At 45.9% G+C, this 21,790-nt stretch overlaps 2 protein-coding genes across 6 annotated transcripts in view; both read left to right on the plus strand.

Annotated features, from left to right (window-relative positions):
- The window catches only part of FNDC3A (fibronectin type III domain containing 3A), a 114,079-nt gene extending 103,892 nt beyond the window's left edge, over positions 1-10,187 (plus strand). For all 5 annotated transcript variants that reach the window (XM_031615650.2, XM_031615648.2, XM_031615649.2 and 2 more), the window contains 3 exons: positions 894-1,060; positions 1,753-1,880; positions 8,346-10,187. In XM_031615650.2, the coding sequence (XP_031471510.1) occupies positions 894-1,060; positions 1,753-1,880; positions 8,346-8,660 (610 nt within the window). In that variant the 3' untranslated portion in view covers positions 8,661-10,187. The remainder of the gene's footprint in view (positions 1-893; positions 1,061-1,752; positions 1,881-8,345) is intronic.
- A 756-nt stretch (positions 10,188-10,943) lies between these two features.
- MLNR (motilin receptor) lies at positions 10,944-18,225 on the plus strand. The gene is made up of 2 exons (XM_031615760.2): positions 10,944-11,702; positions 13,813-18,225. The coding sequence occupies exons 1-2, from the start codon at positions 10,952-10,954 to the stop codon at positions 14,109-14,111; spliced, it is 1,050 nt and encodes a 349-aa protein (XP_031471620.1). The 5' UTR covers positions 10,944-10,951; the 3' UTR covers positions 14,112-18,225.
- Positions 18,226-21,790: the final 3,565 nt, after the last annotated feature.

Genomic DNA, 21,790 nt, shown 5'->3' on the forward strand with positions numbered 1-21,790 from the left:
CCTTTGCCCAAGCAAAGGTAGCAGTCATGCAGATAGTCCTCCTGCACTGTGTACTATGTATGAATCCCTGAATAGCTTTATGTCACAAAAGAGATCTGCTAGGTGAAATTGCTGTGCTGTAAGAAGAAAGAGAAATGAGATTCTCAAGTCTCATTTCAAGTCAAGAAAAAGTATTTACTGCCGTTACCCAAGTCTAGATCTTGTACAGGTGTAGTCTGTGTTAAAAAAAAAAGGAGAGAAAGAAAAAAAAGAAAGTAGAGAATAACCCCAGCATAAAATCAATCTCTGCTGTGTTCTGGAAATGCCAAAACTGAAAACAGAATCTGAGCTGCTGAGATCAGTCTTTGTCAGAATTACAACGTGAAGGGAAGCGGCCAGTCTACAGAAGCTATGAAAATGGTACATGGTATGCACACAAATGAAATTCAGGCCTCCGCTCACATTTGAGCATCATCATTTACCTACATCTAACAGTGATGCACAAGAGCTGTTAGATCTGTGATTCTTTCTTAAGTGTAGTAAGGGAGAGCTGCAAAGGTGCAAATAGCTAAAAGCTGGTCGGCCAAATTTTCAAATTTAAGTGGCTTTTCAAAAATGAAAGTACACATTGTTTGTTGGGAGGGAGAAGAGTACTGTCATTTCCCATTTCAAGTGCAGAAGGGTGTCTGAAAATGCTTAGGATCATTTTTGCCAAGAGGAAGTCTACGGTATTGTGTTTGAAAGAGATTTTGTTTCACAGTCATGAGAAACAAAAGCCTACCCTTGAAAATGAGTTCATTGTTTAATAGTTAAGTATTTCTGGTTTTTCATTAAATTGTGGGAAATTATAGGAATAAATTACAAGACATTACTCCAGCTCTCTATTTACTCTAGGTCACCCTTTCCATTTTCAGGTTTGTATCCTTATACAGAGGACCATGTCATACATACAAAGTACAAAGACTCAGTGAGTCAACATCATACAAATTTTGTATTCAGGCGTGTAATGAAGCTGGTGAAGGTCCCCTTTCTCAAGAATATATTTTCACTACTCCCAAATCTGTTCCAGCTGCCTTGAAAGGTAAAGATGCTGCTATGTTTTTGTTTGTTTGTTTGTTTGTTTGTTTTGTTTTGTTTGTTTGTTTGAGGCAGTAAGTGTTGTGGGGAGCATGGGAAGTGTTGAAAGAGATGGCAAGTTGGTGGTGGTAGTATTATGTTACTTTTGGAGTATGTCAAGTGCTAAGCAGTTTTCAAAGTGCAGGTAGGGATAGTAAAGTAATACTCTTTTAAGGTAATTGCCTAAAGCCTAAAACATTTGCTCCAAAACCAAGAGAGTTTATGCATTCTTTGACACAAGAATGCTTGTACTTAAAATCCTTGCTTACCAGGAGAGAGAATGGTCAGGCTGTTTAAGTAATTTGATGTGAAAGTTCTTTCTAGTATGTATATTAGAGTAATTACGAGATTCTAATAATTCTCATTTTAATAATAGAATATCTTTAGGCATAGCACCTAATTTTCTTGAATAAGATAAGCATTTACACTCACCAAGTTTTAGTGTATTCTGTTAGAGGATACTAACAAGAGACTAGCAAGAGACCAAAGTATTGCTAGTCTGTTCCAGGAAGTGTTGTTGGAAGAATACATTTTAATCTGAATCTCTTTTTCTAAGTCAAAAATCACACATAAAGTACAGACCTTTACAAATTATAAGAATGTAATGTTAAGTGACAGAAAGAGTTAAGCTATTGCTTTGTGATTTGTTTCCTTCAGCACCAAGGATAGAGAGAATAAATGATCACACCTGTGAAATCACGTGGGAGGTTCTGCCGCCCATGAAGGGCGATCCAGTTATTTACTGCCTTCAGGTCATGGTGGGAAAAGACTCTGAATTCAAACAGGTACGATGCATTTGAGTTATTGTATGTTTCTTCAATTTCTGCTTTTGATTTAGTAGTTTAAAATTATTGTGCCAGTCACCATGCTACCTTTCTGTTACTAAATAGTAGAAGGTAGCATCTCCTAAAACTATTATCATGGACAAAAGTGATACAAGTAATATGGTAATAAGCTGCAGCCTCTCTGCTGTTATACTGATGTTTACTAAACACAACTTCACACCTCAGGTGGTGACAGAATTGGCTGCTAATGGGAAGAAATGACAAAAAGAAAACAGAAAAATGGTACAGAATTGAGACACACAAAAAAGTTATCTTTGCACTAAGCTGTTTGAAGACAGTCGGCAATATTTTGAAAGGTCTGATGTTGTAAGTCATGCCTCTTTATAGAGAACCATGAACCCCTAATTATGCAGTACAAACATTCAGGTGAAGGAAAACTTGGTTTTTATATAACTCAGTAATTGGTTTCTTAGAATCATTGAATGGCCTGGATTGAAAAGGACCACAATGATCATCAGCCAACCCCCCTGCTATGTGCAGGGTCACCAACCACCAGACCAGGCTGCCCAGACCCATTTTTTGCATTTCTCACTCCATGAATCCAGATACTCTTGAGAATGGTGCTATAGAAATGCCTAAATGGATAAATCACAAGATACTTCTTTTCTCTGTACTCTTGTAGAAAGGAATATGGGGACTATGCATTCCTCAGTAGTCTCTCTTTGTTTTTAGAATAAAGTATATTTTCATAGAATCATAAAATGAACCATAGAATTCTTACCATTGGAACATTTCAGTAGTAGGGCATGCTGTATCTTCCAGAGTGTGCCTGATAATTGACATGAAATTAGGCTTCTAAACTCTCTTTCACACTATTAAGCAAGCAGGTTTCCTTCCGGAAAGGAAACACAATTAGTTCTGGTATAAATATATACACATATATATTATGATTTTATTATAGGCCAGTATTAAATACGTGTTGCTTGTGCTTCAGTAAGTTATAGATGTTTAATATTTTCATTTATCATAACTTTTGGAGAAGAGGAGGCTAAAGGTGGACCTCATTGCTGTCTACATCTACCTGAAAGAAGATTGCAGAGAGGAGGGTGTCAGTCTCTTTTCTCAAGTGACAGGTGATAAGGCATGAGGAAGTGGCCTCAAGTTGCACCAGAGGACTTTTAGATAGAATATCAGGAAGAATTTCTTCACAGAAAGGGAATGCCAGGGCACAGTTCACACGACTGCCAACTCCAAGCCACAAGGTTAGAGCCAGCTTGTCCTCTCATCCTCACAGGGGGCAAAACTCTCACAAAGAGGCTACCTGTGCTTGCAGAGACCCCCATAGAGCGGTGTGTTCCTGCTGGATCATCTGGAGGACAGGCAAAGTTCCTTCCTGACAGGCATTGGAACTGGCTGTCCAGGGAACTGGTGCAATCCTCGGCCCTGGAGTTGCTGAAGAGATGTGGAAATGTGACATTAGTGTCAAATGTGACATTAGTGACATCACAGTTCAGTGATGAGACTTAGTAGGTCAGGCTGATGATTTTGAAGGTCTTTTCCAACCTAGATGATTGTGATTTTAGTGCAGTGCTATGTTTGTTGTGTCCATTTGTTATTTTTTTTTGGTACACTCTGAACTGTAATCCAAGGTATTTGTTATCTTGCCATGTAAACACTCTTTCTAGAATCACAGAAAGCTTAGAGTTGGAAGGGAACTTTAAAAGTCATGTAGTACAGCTCCCCTCCAATCAACAGGGTCACCACAGCTAAATCAGGTTGCTCAGGGCCTGATCCAGCCTCTTCTTGAAAGTCCAGGGACAGGGCATCAATAGTATCATAGAGTCTTTAGAGTTGGACAGGACTTCTAAAGGTCAAATTTATGGTAACTTTAAAATTGTAAATGCAATATTAAATATGTAAGTAGGGCATAATTTGTGTACTTGCTTCTAGAGATGGATTCAAATAATGCTTTAATAAGCGATGTGCATTGCCATATAAACTGGACAAGTGAAGGTATATGGTTCCTTTCACCTTTCCAGAGGAAATTAGCACAGTAAATGGCAATAAAATGAGTAGACTGGTTTTCAGAAATTAATATTGGAGCAGTCAAGAAGTAAACATGGTGGAAACAGCCTTAAGGTACTTAAACGTGATGGCAAGATTTTCTTTGACATGGACAGAAAACAAACTGCCTCATGGAGAGACGTAAACTCTCTGGTATTTACTACCACTTCCCTGCAGAAATTTCCTAACTGAATTCCTCGTGTCATTGCTCCCCATGTTTCAGACAAAATGAGCTAATAATCTACTATTTGAGGTATATACATCAATCAGATTCTTAAAAGGGTTATGAAATAATCATATAAGTACCCCAGCAAACAATCTGAGGTAGAAGCATAGAATTACAGAATGGTTTGGGTTGGAGGGGAATCTCAAACTTTAACTAGTTTTAACCTCCTGCCAGGGGAAGGTAGGTTGTGGCAAAGCACGGGGGACAAGAAGCTGAGAACAGTAACGTATGTCAGCTGGCATAGCTGTAGCTAGAGTAAAACAATCATAGATTATCCTGAGTTAGCAGTGATCCATGAGGATTATAGAGTCCAACTCCTGACTCCACAAAGGGCGACTTAAGAATTAAGCTGTGTATCACAGTGCTTCTTGAACACCTGCAGGCTTGGGGCCAGGACCACTTCCCTGCAAAGCCTGTTCCAGTGCCACAGTACACTCTCAGTGTAGAACTTTTTTCTTAATGTCCCATCTGAACTCTCCCTAACACAGCTTTAAGCCATTCCCTCGTGTCCTCTTGCCAGTCACCACAAAGAAGAGGTCAGCACCTCCATCTTGTGAGGAACTTCTACACAGCAGTGAGGTCACTTCTCTAAGTTGAACAAACCAGTCACCCTCAGCCATTTTGCATAAGTCATGCCATGCCACCTTGGCCTTTCAACATCTTTACTGCCTTCCTTTGGACACATTCTAATGTGTTGAGTGTCGTTATATTGTGGAGCCCAAAACTTCACACAGTTCTCAAGGTAGGACTGCACCAATGCTGGTTGTAGTGAGACAGTAATTCCTTTCGGCCAGTGAGCTCTGCTGTTCTTAATGCACCCCAGGATTTGGCCCTGCCTTTTTTGCCACCAGGGCACAGTGGTGAGCTCAGTATGAGTCAACATCAGTCAAAATCCCCAGAATCCTCTGTGGGGCTGCTCTCCAGCCACTTGTCCCTTCACCTCCCAGAATAATCTCCATAATTTTAGCAGGCACCAAAGTGAGACTGACAGACCTGTAATTACCAGAATCCTTTTTCCCTTCTTGAAAATTGGAGTAACACCTGCTAGCTTCCAGTAAAATGGAGCCTCTCCAGATTTCCAAGACCACTGAGATAAATACCCAAAAGAAGTCTCACAGTAACATCATCCAACTCTTCGAGTACTCTGGAATTAATCATAGAATCATAGAATAATAGAATCATAGAATGGGCTGGGTTGAAAAGGACCACAATGATCACCTAGTTTCAGCCCCCCTGCTATGTGCAGGGTCGCCAACCACCAGACCAGGCTGCCCAGAGCCACATCCAGCCTGGCCTTGAATGCCTGCAGGGATGGGGCATCCACAACCTCCTTGGGCAACCTGTTCCAGTGCGTCACCACCCTCTGAGTGAAAAACTTCCAGCTGGTTGTTGGTGTTAACCAACTTCTTAGACTCCCAGGATCAGCATGGAGTGCCTAATTCAGCTAAACCTATGAGAACGCTGGTTTTCCATTTTAATTAATTGGCAGCCATGAGAGGACCTGTAAAAATTAATGAAATCTCATTATGAAAATTAACGTGGGCACAGTTTCTGTTTGTAGGTGTATCAGTAGGAACTAAGCTAATATTCACATAGCTTGGTAGAGTTTGATTTTTCTGCTCAAAATCTTTCATCTTTTTTCTTTCCAGTATCTGGATTTCTTTAATTGGTAGAAGGATATAGAAATATCACATCAGTTGTTTTGCCTACAGCTATTTTATTGTTAGACAGTATTTTACAAGTGCAAACTTCCAACCATTCAATGAAAGAAGCAGGAAATCTGTTTGATTTTGCTGTGTGAAGTTATTGTTGTGCCTCTGGCTACCCATGAACTCAGCGCTCTGACAGCCAGGCAGCTGAGTGTTACTGGAATCTGTGGTCTGGAAACTCTTGGAAAAAGCTTTTCTTCATCTCAAAATTGTTTGTGTGCAGAGACAGGGCAGGTCATCGAAAGTGCAGCTTCTCAAAATTCCACTGATTTATATTGTATATTCGGTAGCAAGCAATGAGGCCACATAAACACACCCTACTCTGAGCAGAAGCTGGCCAGTATTGTGATGGAGAAAAAGAATAGGCTCCCTTAATTATGTTAACAGTAAAAGGAGAGCTAAAGAAAATGTTTGACTGCTACCTGATGACATTAGTCACCTCACAAACAGGGACAGAGGTCCAGCAGAGACATTTAATGCTATCTTTGCCTCTCTCTAACGTGAATGATGAGCCCTGGACCTCTGGCGCTTTGGTTTGGAGAAGTGCAATTTGAGGAGTGACAAGCTCCTGGCTGATGTTGAATTTGAGTGGGATTTGCTGCTGTGACTGAATGAAGTCTAGGAGCCTGATGGGATGGGACTGTTTACAAGGGTGGATAGTGATAGGACAAGGGGGAATGGTTTTAAACTGAGACAGGGGAGGTTTAGGTTAGATATCAGGAGGAAGTTTTTCACCCAGAGGGTGGTGACACACTGGAACAGGTTGCCCAAGGAGGTTGTGGATGTCCCGTCCCTGGAGGCATTCAAGGCCAGGCTGGATGTGGCTCTGGGCAGCCTGGTCTGGTGGTTGGCAACCCTGCACATAGCAGGGGGTTGAAACTTGATGATCATTGTGGTCCTTTTCAACCCAGCCCATTCTGTGATTCTGTGAACTAATTGAGACACCCGTGGAAAGTCATCTGTGTACCGGAGTCCACCGAAATCATATAGAATCATAGAATCATAGAATCACAAGGTTGGAAACAACCTATAAGATCATCTAGTCCAACCATCTTCACACTACCACTGCTACCACAAGCACTAAACCAGATCTCGCAGCTCCTCATCCAGACGCCTCTTGAACACTGCCAGAGATGGCAACTCCACCACTTCCCTTGGCAGCCATTTCAGTGCCTGACCACTGTCTGAGAGAAAAAGTTCTTCCTTAAGTCTAACCTAAACCTCTTCTGATACAACTTGCGGCCATAATGATGAATCACAGAACAGACTCCTTTAGGCTTTCCTAACATAACGCCTGTTGGGCTAAATTACAGTATTTGAAACACACGGTATCTTAACTACAGCAAAGTACGTTGGATTGGATTAGATTTAATGAATGAAGTACCTTGATGTAGTTAATTACCTAAAATCCTGTGATACAATTTTAGATATTAGGAAATGGAAGATTATATCCTGTGGTCTGGTATTTGTGTTTCAAGTGGTCACTTAACATTGCAGATTTCAACAGTTTAATATGTCTTCATCATGCCTTAAAAGAATCTGTGGTTCTTTTTCTGTGCTACATGGAAAATATTGGAGACTTTCTTGTATTGAAACTGTGTTTGTGAGCTTTTTTGTACATTTTTCTTTCCATGGGTGAGAACACAATTACATTCACCATTGAATCTCAGGATGGCTTGGGTTGGAAGGGGTCTTAAGCCCTTCCAGTTCCAACTCCCTGCCATGGGCAGTGCCTCCCAGCAACTCAAGCTGCCCAGGGCCCCATCCAGCCTGCTTTGAGTGCCTCTGGGGATGGGGCACCCACAGCTTCTCTGGGCAGCTGTGCCAGTGCCTCACTACCCTCATAGTGAATAATTTCTTTCTAATGCTTCATATACCTTCTTTTAGTTTAAAACCATGACCCCTAGTCTTATCACTGCACTCCCTGATAAGAGACTGCCTCCTCAGTTCTCATGTAGGCTCCCTTTGTGTACTGGAAGTCTGCAGTGAGGTCTTCCCAGAGCCTTAGAATCATTTGAGTTGGAAGGGACACTTAAAGGCCATCTGGTCCAACTCCCCTGCAATGAGAAGGGACAGCTATAGCTCCATCAGGTGCTCAGAGCCCCTCCAGCCTGACCTGGAATATCTCCAGGGATGGAGCATCCACCATCTCTCTGGGCATCCTGTGCCACTGCCTCACCACCCTTATTGTAAAAAACTTCTTTATATCCAGTCTAAATTTCTCCTGTTCTAATTGTGAAACCATTTTCCTTGTCCTGTCACAGCAGACCCTGCTAAAGAGTCTGTCCCCTTCTTTCTTACGGCCCCCCTTTAGATACTGAGAAGCCGCTCTCAGGTCTCCCTCAAGCCTGTTCCAGGCTGGACAGCCTCAATTCTCATCCTGTCTTCATAAAGAAAGGCGTGTTGAGGTATATATACCTATGTGTGGCGTTTTTACTCGATGCATCCTCTTTTCTTTACTGACAGATTTATAAGGGTCCGGACTGCTCATTCCGACACACAGGCCTCCAGCTGAACTGTGAATATCGTTTTCGTGCATGTGCCATTCGCCAGTGCCAAGAGACATCGGGTCACCAGGACCTGATAGGCCCCTACAGCTCACCAGTGCTATTCATCTCTCAGAGGACTGAACCACCAACAAGCACCAACAAGGACACTGTGCAAACCACAAGGACACAATGGTCACAGAGCGACCAAGTGTGTGCTGCTGTCATTCTTGCACTTTTTGCTATCTTTTCCATTCTGATTGCTGTTATCATTCAGTACTTTGTAATAAAGTGAAGAAAACAGATTTATTTTAGAATGCTGCCCATTACATTTTACTTTCTCATAATCTAAAAAAAAATTCTGTTCTCTTGCTTTTACAAAAACAGGCATTTAGCACCGGCATTGGGACTGATGCAAACCCTTTCAGCCACTTTAAAATGCTTACTGGTAGGTGTAGGCTGACACATGTTATTAGAATGCAAGCCACAGAAATACAACCTTTTTTTAATATGCCTTCTTGCAGTACAAACTTCATATGGGGCAAGCAGTGCTTAACGTAAAGGGTTTGACCAGTAAACACGAGTGTAGAAGTGGTTTCCTGGCCCACACTTTTAAGGGTTACTACCATAACAGGGAAGAATGTGTAGAACGCATTTAAAACTTACTCTTAACAAACTTGTGCTGTATACAATATTAATCTGATGCTGTGAAAGCAATTTAGCGCTGTATTTCTACCTCCTCATTTGTCTTAAATATTTGGAAGGCAGGATTTATGATGAAAAATGGAAGGGGCTTTTCTCAGGCAGCAAATAATAAACTGGATGGAAGAGTGTGCACGAAGGAAGCTTCTTACCCGATAAATGTGGAGTTCTTCACTGCAAGTAGATGTCTTGGAAAGACTGCGAGGGGATGGCACAAGTGGTTTATCTTCCCCCCAGGATTTGATGTTTACTCATAAAAATGCCTCTTCTTACGAATCCAGAAGGGAGAGCGAGAGAGAACTTTTTAGATTTGTTACTTAAATTGCAAACTCGTTCTGAAGTTGACCTTTTGATCGGATGCAGTTTATACAGGTGTCTGTGCCCTCCGGTTTGGCCAGTTTGTAGATTTTTGAGATAAAATTCATTTCTGAATCTTTGCTGTTACCCCGACATTCACTTGCCATATCCACCAGAATCCAGCACTGCCTTTCGTTTGCTTTTTCTTTTCTTTCTTCCTTTGGGGCACCAAATCAGAAGACGAAGTGTAGTAATTTGCACCAGAAAACTTAAAGCTGCTTTTTTCTCGAGATCCTAATGTTTAATGTAATGTCTCTTTTTGGATACTGTACCAAATCGTTAACTGCATGTAGTTAATGTCGCATTAGAGCACTTTGCAATTGCATAACTCATCAATGTTTTGTGAGCTTGCGTTCGTGAGTTCTTGGATGACCAGACTGAATTCTATCAAGTATCCCATGGAACATCTCGCTGGATGTCGATGATTGCCAGTGACACAGAGCTTGTAGTGAACCTATCTTTGAAAACTCTTGTCTCATCACACTTACGTTCTTTGTTATACACTTTGTAATTAGCTACTTTTAATTTATTTGAGTTACAAGATAGTGGATCATTAATGACTCCTAGTTGCGTTCAGTTTAGCATTTTTAATAGTATTAAACACTTCTGTCAGTCTTAATGATAATAAAAAAGGAACCTCTGTCTCGTGCTTTGAAGATCTCTGAAGACTTTCTCGTACCTTAGAGCGGGCATGTATCGTACTTGTTTATACGTCCGATGAGCTGTGCTGTACAAAACTGTTGCTGCGTTTTGTTTTTGTTTTTTTTTAAAAAAAAAAAGCAATGGCGAAGAGCTTGGCCTCCAAGTGAGCGGAATGATCTGTCTTTGAGATGTACTGTATGTTTACATTTGATTTCCAACCTGTCATTTTGACGTCCAGGCCGATTCCTCCCCCGACCACAGTGACAACAGGTGTTTTCTAGAGCCCTCCCCCCCGGTGCCACGTTTGGCAGCACGCACGCGGTTGAGTGGAACAGCCCAGAGATTTCTTACGGTCGAATGTCTCAAATGGTAAAGATTTGTTACTACAGTGAAGCTGCGATGACTTCTGTTTTTCATAGTCAAATCCAAATGAGCTCCTATTTTTGATAGTCATTTAATAGTGTATTTGCCATTTGAGCCTCAGTGCGTATGACTGCATTGAAGACAGTTTTTAATGTAATCTTAATTTTACCTCATATTCTGTACATTCCAAAAAAAAAAAAAAAAAAAACCAACAAAAAAAAAACCTAAAACTTTTTAAAACGTTATAGTTACACTACCAAACATATCACTTTGCAACTGTACGACGTCGGACTTCATGAAGATGAAACCTGTATAGTCTCATAGAAAATGCATAAACGATGTAGCAAAGTATCTTTAAAATCCGTGGGAAATAAAAGCATCCTTCTTTTTCTTCGTTCGTCCCTTCTGTTCCTCCGCCCTCCGTCCGCTCGGGCGGGGCGGGGCGGGGCGGGCCGAGCTCGGGGCGCGGGGCCGGGCGGGCGACACCGAGGGAGCGCCGTTCGGCAGCCGCGACCCGGCGCCATGTGGGGGAACGGCAGCCGGGCCGAGCCCTGGGCCGCGCCGCCGTGCGACGAGCGGCTGTGCTCGGCGCTGCCCCTGCGGGCGCTCGTGCCGGTGACGGCCGTGTGCCTGGGGCTCTTCGCGGTCGGCGTGGTGGGCAACGTGCTGACCGTGCTGGTCACCTGCGGGCACCGCGACGCCCGGAGCACCACCGACCTGTACCTGGGCAGCATGGCGGTGTCCGACCTGCTCATCCTGCTGGGGCTGCCCCTCGACCTGTACCGCCTGTGGCGCTCCCGGCCCTGGATCTTCGGGCAGCTGCTGTGCCGCCTCTCGCACTACCTGAGCGAGGGCTGCACCTACTGCACCATCCTGCACGTCACCGCCCTGACGGTGGAGCGCTACCTGGCCGTCTGCTTCCCGCTGCGGGCCAAGGTGCTGGTCACCCGGCGCCGGGTCAGGGCCGTCATCGGCGCCCTCTGGGCCTTCGCCCTCCTGTCGGCGGCGCCCTTCTTCTTCCTGGTGGGCGTGGTGCAGCCCGACAACCGCACCGACTTCAGCCGCGAGTGCAAGCCCACCCCGCGGGCGCTGGAGTCCGGCCTGCTGGGCGCCATGTTCTGGGTCACCACGTCCTACTTCGTGCTGCCCGTCGTCTGCCTCAGCGTCCTCTACGGCTTCATCGGGCGCGAGCTGTGGCGCAGCAGGGGCCGCCTGCGGGGTCCCGGCGCTGCCCTCCGGGAGCGGGGCCACCGGCAGACCGTCAGGATCCTGGGTGAGTCCCCGGCACCGCGGCTGCGCCCCTGCGGCTCCTCTCGCTCCCGGGGGCCGGCGGGTCCGTCCCGCTCCGGGCTCCCGTCTGACCCACGGGCAGCGTCGCGCCCGCCCGCAAACTGGCTCCTCCGAGGGCGTCTGAGTGGGGATCTGATTGGTGTTTATAAACGGCCCGAGGGAGGTGAAGTGGATGAGGCCGGGCTCTTCTTGGTGGTGTGTAGCAATTGGGCAAGGAGTAACGGCCTCGAACGCAGGGAGTTGTGTGCTGACATGTGGAAGAACTTCTTGACGGTAAGGACGACAGCACTGGACCTGGCTGCCCAGAGAGGCTGTGGAGTCTCCTTCTGTGGAGATACTCCAGGCCCATTTGGACGCCCACCTGTGTGACCTGTTGTAGGGTACCTGCTTTAGCAGGGACTTGGACTCGGTGATCTCTCGAGCTCCCTTCCAGCAGTGCTGTGGTTCTGTGGGGCCAAAGCAGCTTCACAGTCCTGTGCAGACGGGGGTAGCACGGAGCATCCCAGCTCACACACAACCATGTGAACCCTGTGGGGTTCACTCTGATAGCTCATACAAGTGCTCTTTTTCTGACTTCTATAGAATTGCAAAGTCCTTTGTGTTGGAAGAGACCACTAAAGGCCATGCAGTCCAACTCCCCTGCAATGAACAGGGACACTACAGCTCCATCAGGTGCTCAGAGCCCCGTCCAGCCTGACCTTGGGTGTCTCCAGGAACAGGGCATCCACAGCCTTTCTGGGCAACCTGTGCCACTGCCTCACCACCCTTGTTATACAGTGGCAAAGAGAGCACCCTCTGCTAACTTACTGGGAAGGCTGCCTGCCTGAGGCAGGGGCAGGGCTCTCCAAGCTCTGAATCTGCTGGACCATCTCTAAAAAGAAAGCAGTCACCCTTTAGTCCCAGGGCTGACAGCTGGGCTATTCCCTTTTTCAACAGCGAGTGCCATTTATTTCTATATAAATTTCCATATATCCACATATTTTTATGTATCTGTATGTTTCTGTACGATGATTCTTGCTTACCTCAAAGGAGCTGACAGAATTCTGCATGTGATGTATTCCAGGCACAAACTTGCTTTGGCTTTATTCCTTTTGCTAAGCTCTGAGAAACATGAGGGATCCTCCACAAATGATTATTTGCTTCACTTGCATTCATTTATAAGCAAGAGTGATTACACTTGTGGATACAGTGATATATTTTGCAGTCACCCCATAGGTGACACTTTAAACCACACGCTTGGCTGTTCCACGTCTGCTTCAGCCATGTGGCTGCTGTAAGAATGTTTGTATGTGATAAAGGTGCTGTGCTATAACTGCTGTGCCCTGCGGTCTTGTTTTGGGAACTGAGATGCATGTAGGAACAGCACTGTAAGCAGCAGCTCTGTGCCTCCACAGATACGTCTCCTAATTCCAGCTGTGGTTTCCGTATCATCTGTGTGACATTACAGGCGTCCCCAGGGGGAATCCTTGTTGTTCTGACCCCGTTGTACAGATGTTATGCTTCTGTTACTCAGCATAACTCAGCTGTTGGAGATTGGCTGAGTTTTTTGTCCATCGCCTCTTAATCCAAAGGCTGACAACTGCACGCAGTGCTGTTCCATTTTCAACAATTGGATGCCACTTTTTTCTGTACATCATTTGTATGGTCTGCAAAACCAGATGGAATTGTATGAAAGAGAAGGCTTGAGGGAGAGCTGAGAACAGCCTCTCAGTATCTACAGGGGAGCTGTAAGAAGGAAGGGGACAGATTCCGTAGCAGAGTCCATTGTGACTGAGCAAGGGAAAATGGTTTCAAACTAGAACAGGAGAAATTTAGACTGGATATAAAGAAGTTTTTTATTATAAGGGTGGTGAGGCAGTGGCACAGGTTGCCCAGAGAGATGGTGGATGCTCCATCCCTGGAGATACCCAAGGTCAGGCTGGAGGGGATCTGAGCTGTAGATGTCCCTGTTCATTGCAGGAGAGTTGGACCAGATGGCCTTTAAGGGTCCCTTCCAAATCAAATCATTCTATGATTCTATGAAATTGAGAATACAAGATGACTGTTGGATTAACTCACTCCCTAACTATGGTTTGTATTGTTTTGTCTTGTAGCTGTGGTGATCCTGGCCTTTATAATTTGCTGGTTGCCTTTCCACATTGGCAGGATCATATTTATAAGCACCCGGGACACCAGAACAATGCTGTTCTCCCAGTACTTCAACATCTTTGCCCTGCAGCTCTTCTATCTGAGTGCCTCCATCAATCCCATCCTCTACAACCTCATCTCGCAGAGGTACCGGGCAGCAGCCTGCAAGCTACTGCTGCCTTGCCGGCGTGTGAGAAGAGCTGTGGTGGGAACAAAAATGTCCAGGACCTACACAGAGACCAGCAGTGGCATAAGACACAGGTAAATGGGCAGCTCCGAGGCTGTGCCCCAGCAGTGGGTTTCACGAGGCATTCCGTGCAAGGAAGGATGATTGCTTCTGCAAAGAGTCACAGAAGGGTGAACATCTGCCAGGGCTTTGGTAGCATATAACTCTTTGTGTGCTGAAGTACTTGGATTTTTGCCAGCAGAACAAGAAGGGACCATAAAATAATGAGAGTGATGTGAAACCCAACACTAAAGGAAAAGCTGGAGGATATTACTGGTAAAACTGTGGGTTTGGTTTATTTTGTGTTGTTCTCTACGATTCCTGGTGCTTTCTAAACATCTTAACATCAGGGACTGCAAAGCAAGGAGTGACTCGCAGAGAGCCTGTGCTGTTTTAAAGCAGTTTTCTCATAAGGAGATGGACACAGAAGGAGTTGCCCACCGCCATCAGCACTTTTGGAAGAAGGGGACGTGTGTTTTTATTAACCAGTCTTGTAACCATGAGTGGGAATTTCCAGGACAATTTAACTGACTCTTCCCCTGGGAGAGCATATCCTCTGCACTCAGCCCTGTTGATCTGCCCCATGCCATTAAACTGATCTCTTAATTACTGGCAACCAATTTAGATATCGCTGCTTACATCCTCTTGGCAATGTTTGGTTAGCATTAATGTGGAACCACCCGGCACCGGGCTGCCCCGGTACAGAGGTCGTGACGTTTGAGATTCCCTTGGGGTAAATTAAGGGGAAACATCAACAAATGGCTGGTTAACAGTTTTATTCAAATTATTTATTGCCTGGTGATTTTTGGTGCTATATAAGAAATCATAGAATCATAGAATGGCTAGGATTGGAACAAAGCTTAAAAACCATCTAACTCCAACCCTGTGCTATGGGCAGTGCCACCCAGCAGCTCAGGCTGCCTGGGGCCCCATCCAACCTGCCTTGAGTGCCACCAGGAATGGGGCACCCACAACTTCTCTGGGCAGCTGTGCCAGGGCCTCACCACCCTCTGAGTAAAGAATTTCCTCCTAACATCTAACCTACATCTCCCCTTTTTAAAGCTATTCCCTCTTGTCCTGTCACTATCAGACTGTGTAAAAAGTCACTCCCCTTCCACTTATAAGTTTCCTTCAAGTACAGAGGGCCACAGTGCGGTCTCCCCAGAACCTTCTATTTTCCAAACAAAACAAGTCCAATTCCCTCAACCTTTCTTCACAGGAGAGGTGCTCCAGTCCTCTGAGAATTTTCATGGCCTTCCTCTGGACCAGCTCCAGCAAATCTGCATCCCTCCAGTATTGGGGTCCCCAGGTCTGGACGCAGTACTGCAGATGGGGCCTCACGAGGGCAGAGCAGAGGACAGTCCCCTCCTTCTTGCTGCCACCCCTCTGCTGATGCAGTCCAGGATACTGTTGGCCTTTTGGGCTGCAAATGCATGCCTCTGGCTCATGTTCAGCTTTTTGTCCACCAGAACCCACAAGTCCTTCTTGGCAGGATTACTCTCAGTGAGTTCTTTTCCCAGTCTGTACACATATCTGGGATTTCCTTGACCAAAATGTGAATATGTTGCACTTGGCCTCGTTGAACCTCATTAGGTTCCTGTGGGCCCACTTTTCAAGCCTGTGCAGGTCCCTCTGGATGGCATCCCTTCCTTCTGTCATATCCACTGCACCACACAGCTTGGTGTCATCAGCAGACTTGCTGAAGGTGCACTCAGTCCCACTGTCTCTGTCACTGATGAAGATTTTTCAGAGTACTGGTCCCAGGACGGACCCCTGTGGGACCCCACTCATGATTTATGATGATATGCCTCATGTAATGTTATAATATATACACTGTAGAGAGAGAGAGGGGTACGACCACTGTGGGACCCAGCAGTGTCCCAGCAATCCTCATGGTAGGCACACCCCAGCTGTCAGCCTTCTGTGCATACCCCTGAGGAGGTATGCCATCACCATTTTTTGGTGAGTCTGAGATCTTATGTGGTCGTCAGGCCCCTCTAACGCTGTGATGGAGGTATGGCTTTAATCCTGCACAAGGGCATTTCAAGATTTGGGGTACTCTGAAAATAGGTGGGTGGTCAGAGAGGTCGCTCTCCCCCTGCCCAAATGACTGCTCATTGGCCCTCTGTGGTGCGCAGTGAAGTTGGCAGGATCTCTTCTTCCCCCACTGTTACTTATTGGAACTCAGCAGGTCTGTATTCTTACAGGATAAGGATTTGGGTCTGGTGGAATGCACCTCTCCTTAGAAGGCTTCCTTCAGCCACTCCTTATCTTTTTACTATGGTGATCTCCTTTTAGTCTTCTACCAAGTGCTTGGGACATTAACCTTCTGCTTCTCAGTCTCTTCCAAGTGCTCTGTCATGTTATGTTCTTGTGGTACAACGCGCCAAGGTAGCCAAGCTCCCCTGGCTGAGCTGCGTGCCCAGCGTGCTGGCTGTGCCTGGACCTACAGCTGCAATGCACGCCATGAAACAACATGGTAGCTTTGCTCCAAAAGTTCTACAATACAAACTCAAGCTGAGCAACTTATAGAAAAGTGTTTGTTAGACAGTGAGGGTTACAGGGAGTTACAGTGTCATTTCTTTGGAGAGTGAGTAGATTTTACCTCTGTATCTTACCCACTTTCCTTCTGGCTGTAGTGAGATAAGCCTGGAACAAAAATCAATGAAGTGGGACTGCACTTAAATGGTGCGTACTGAAGTTACCATCTGTCCTACCTGAAATGTGAAGACTGTTCCAAATCCAGCTTAGGGATCTCAGCACAGTAGAGCCTTCTCCAGTCTTAAAAGTATGACCAAACTCTTTATTTGACTCTGAGTCACCAAATGAAATATCTGAAGACACAAAGCTCCCCAGCTCCTGGCACACAGATGGAACATTCTCCTCACATCACCTTCGTTGCAGCTTTGGGGCTGGCTGGGTTGGTTTGCTTTTGCTGGGTGGTGCCCTTCAGTAAAATACATCAAAATGACAGAACAGCTGGCACATTGCAGAGGGAGGAGGAAGAAAGGGAACCTTTGTCGCACTGCTGTGTGGCCATGCAGCCCTCTCCTGCATGCCTGTGGTCTGCTGGTGATGTCTCTTCTTTTTCCTCTGGCTGCTGAGCTGCACTGGTCCCGGTGCCCACTGCTGGGGTGTGTGGCACCTGCCTGAACTTGGCATCCTCCTGCTTCCTTGCAACAGGCTGCAAGGAGGGGGTCTGGTGTGCTGGCCAAACCGTTTGTATCCTCATGATAAATACCCTTGTGGGAGCAGTACAACAACACATGCAGCAAACCACATTTATGAGTTTGTAATGCCTTTTAATTAATGTTCCATCCCCATTAGGGCATATCCTTCAGAAATAAATCGAGTTGGTGAGTTTCCTTAGAATTACCAAGCCTGGAATCACTGTGTGTGGCAATCAGCACCAGGCCGAGCAAGCAGAGAGCCTGCAAACAAACAGCAGCTCTGGGTTGTTCATTCCTACAGTACTGCACAGATGCAGCTTGGCTGTCTTTAAAAGGAATATTTCAAAAGTTATTCATTTATGGACTATTAGGAAAAGTGGCAGAGAGCTGCAGAACAGCCTTAGCATACAAAGAGAAATGACAGTAATGTTAAAAAGAGAGAGGAATGGGAAAATGTGAAAGCAAAGCACAAAGAGATGAAAAGAGAAAGTGTGTCCTCATGCATCTTGAAGGATCGTTCAGTTGAAGTGCATGAGGGGAAGTCTGTGATCTGTGCATGAATGACTCTGGAGACTTCTTGCAGACAGTAGTTAGCTGTACCCAGACAGACATTAAACCAGGGACCAGAAAGTCACTCTCTAACTTTCATCTTAATTTCAAACTATCCAATTTCTGTACTCGTCGTGTAGCTGTACAGTTCACATAGAAGTCCACAATAAATTCAGGATATGATATTCCCCTGGTTTAACATAACTTCATTTGCATTTGCAGTCACTGTTTCACTTAACATGACTAAAATAAAATCCATCTTAGCTTATCCAAATTAGACAATAGCTATTAGAAATCTATTCGAAAAATTGAATTTCTATTCTAAAATAAATGTTGTGGAAAACTACTGTAAGTACCAGTATTTCTCTTCTCTCTTCTATTTAATCAGCTTGATCTGCTTGTGTTAATCAAAGCAAAGCACAGCTGAGGCTGGCAGGGCCCTCTGGATCCCTCTGCTCCATACCCTGTCCCAGCAGGGACACCCAGAGCAGGGTGCCCAGGGCCACGTCCAAGCAGCTCTGGGAGATCCCCAAGGAAGAGACCCAACAGCCTCTGGGCAGCCTGTGCCAGTGCTCCGTCACTGCACAGCACAGAAGGGCTCCTGGTGTTCAGAGGGAGCCTCCTGTGCTCCAGTTTGTGCCCATGGCCTCTGGTCCTGGCACCGGGCACCACTGACAGAGCCTGGCTGCAGCCTCTGGCAACCTCCTCTAGGGATTTATGGACATTGCTCTGCAAAGCAAAGGTGTAGACATGAGATACTCTGTTTTAACTAAAGTTCCTTCTGAACTGTGGCTACAAATGGGTCTTCTGGTCCATGCAGACATTCTGCATTTCTTTCTGGTCTATTACAAAAAGACGATCAAATCCTAAATTCCTTTCTCCAGTCTTCTTTAGAAGTGTGGAACCAGGCAAACAGAAATAGTTCCAAGCACATCTTCTGCAAGAAATCACAGCATATAAATGTCCATTCCCAAAACAGTGCTGCTCCAAAAAGCAGTTGGCAGAACCAGGACAGGCAGCATCCAACCTCCTGGGAAAGGGGGAAAGTGCAGGATGCTGTGAGGAGCACAGGGACACAGCACAAACCCTCCAGAAAAACCCGGCGTGGACCAGGAGCTGCCCTTGGGTTGGGGCATTGTACCAGCAGCATCTGCAAATAACAAAGGAGTTTGCAATCCTTGTTTGTTTTGTTTTGTTTTGTTTTTCCTTTAATGTATTCATGAGAACAAAACAACCAAAAAAAAATAGAACTGGACAGAGGGGCAAAAAAAACCTAAGTGTGATCACCGCGTTATATGGAGGTTTTGCACACTCACAGCAGTTGATCTTCTGGGGAACAAAGACCTTTGAAGCAGCTCAAGATGTGGTTAAAATGATGCTGTCTGCAAAGGCAGCTTACAGCTGGCCCAGCAGAAAAGAGAGGTGTGGGGACATGTTTTCTCCCTACAGCCATCCCCTTACAATCAGATTTGGTGCTGTTGCTGCCTTGTTCCCACAGGAAACAAAAAAAACTGAGGATATGTCTGTGATTATACAAAGATTATATAAAATAATGGAAAAGGAGCTGGCTGAATAAGGAGCAGGTATTACCAAAACTGCTCTGAATTAGCTGGATTGATCAGATGTCATCCTGACGTTTGGTGAGTTCAGCCTGATGTGAACAAGCCCTGATGTTCCTGGATCAGCACCTTGGATTTGCTTTGGCAACAGGCTTCACTTCACCAAAAGAAGCCACTTGCCTATTGCAATGACTGCCTGCAGATACCCTTCCAGTGCCTTAGGGAACAATTTACAATCTGGTATCCTGTTATTATCTGCCACTATGCACAGGCTATCGTGAGGATTCCCTGGAGCTCAAGAGAGAACCAGTGGGAGCTGGTGGCTCAGCACAGCATCTGTGCTATGGCTACACCAATATGTGCTGTGAGAGGATGGGGGCAGAGATGAAATTAAGCCTCCTGGGCACTTGTTACCAATAGATCCTAAAATATTTGATCATGGGGTAAAGCATAGCATTGCCACTATTACCACAGGCTCACATGCAGCTGTTCTATATTATTTCTGATTTGGGCTCAGCACACTGGTGGCACAGCAGGCACCAGCCTGCAGTGAGGGGGTGGCTATCAGATGGCTGAGGCTCTCTGCAGCCTGCCCAGAGGCCATTGGTGTGACCCTGAGGTGCCTCAAACCACTGGCAACAAAATAAATGTTGTTATCTGCACCACACTTTCTAACACAGGAGCCTTCTGCTGAATCCGTATGTTGGGGCTGATGCCACAACACAAATCTCCACGCAGGCCATCTAAGCCAGAGGCTACCAGAACATATGAAAAAGACAACTTTTGATGGGAAAATAGTTGTCCAGGCTTGGACAGTGCCTCTGTACTTGGCACTGGTGAGGCTACCCCTTGAATATGTGTTCAGTTCTGGGCTTCACTACAGGAAAGGTATTGAGACCCTGGAATGTGTCCAGAGAAGGGCAATGAAGCTGTGAGGGGTATAGAATCATAAAATCATAGAATGGCCTGGGTTGAAAAGGACCACAGTGATCATCTCATTTCAACTCCCTGCTATGTGCAGGGTCGCCAAGCACCAGACCAGGCTGCCCAGAGCCACATCCAGCCTGGCCTTGAATGCCTCCAGGGATGGGGCATCCACAACCTCCTTGGGCAACCTGTTCCAGTGCCTCACCACCCTGTGTGTGAAAAATTTCCTCCTAATATCTAACCTAACCTGTCTCAGTTTAAAACCATTCCCCCTTGTCCTATCACTATGCCCCCTTGTAAACAGCCATTCCCCCTCCTGTTTATACGCTCCCTTCAAGTATTGAAAGGCCACAATGAGGTCTCCCCAGAGCCTTCTCTTCTCCAAGCTAAACAAGGCCAGTTCCCTCAACCTTTCCTCATAGGAGAGGTGCTCCATCCCTCTGATCAGCTTAGTGCCCTCCTCTGGACCCATTCCAAGAGCTCCACGTCCTTCCTGTACTTGGGGCCCCAGTCCTGGACGCAACACTGCAGATGGAGCCTCACAAGAGTTGAGTAGAGGGGGACAATCACCTCCCTCTCCCTGCTGGCCACCCCTTTTTTCATGCAGCCCAGAACAGTTGGCCTTCTGGGCTGCAAGCACACACTGCTGGCTCATGTCCAGCTTCTCGTCTGCCAGGACCCCCAAGTCCTTCTCCACAGGGCTGCTCTCAAGGAGATCTTCCCTGTTAGTATAAACACCTGGGATTGCCCCAACCCAAGTGCAGCACTTTGCACTTGGCCTTATTGAACCTCATTAGGTTTTCTGGGCCCACTTCTCCAGCCTGTCCAGGACCCTCTAGATGGCTTCCCTTCCTTCTAGTGTATCAACTGCTCCGCTCAGCTTGGTGTCGCCCACAAACTTGCTGAGGGTGCACTCAGTGCCATCATCTGTGTCATTGATGAAGATGTTGAGGAGCACCGGTCCCAAGACTGAACCCTGAGGAACACAGCTTGTGATCAGCCTCCACCCTGACACGGTATGGAGCACAAGTCTTATGGGGAGTGGTTGAGGGAACTGGGATTGTTCAGCCTGGAGAAGAGGAAGTTCAGGGCAGCCCTTGATGCTCTCTACAGCGACCTAAAAGGAGGTTGTGCCAAGGTGGGGGGTCAGCCTCTTCTCCCAGGTAACAGTGATAGGATGAGAGGTAATGGCCTTAAGTTGCACCAGGGGAGGTTTAGGTTGGATATTCAGAAAAATTTCTAATCCAGAAGAGCAGTGAGGCAGTGGCACAGGCTGCCCAGGGAGGTGATAGAGTCACCATCCCTGGAGATGTTCAAGAACCATGAGATTGTGACACTGAGGGACATGGTCAGTGGTATGATGGTGATGGGCTGGGGCTGGACTAGGTGATCTTAGTGGTCTTTCCAACCTTAATGATTCTATGGTTCTATGATAAGAGGTGCTGGATAAGTAGGGGAATTGAGGAGAGTATCTTCAACCTCATAGAATCATAGAATTGAAGACTGGAAAAGA

Source organism: Phasianus colchicus, chromosome 1, assembly GCF_987193195.1.
Source record: "Phasianus colchicus chromosome 1, bPhaCol1.hap1.1, whole genome shotgun sequence".
Lineage (NCBI taxonomy): Eukaryota > Metazoa > Chordata > Aves > Galliformes > Phasianidae > Phasianus > Phasianus colchicus.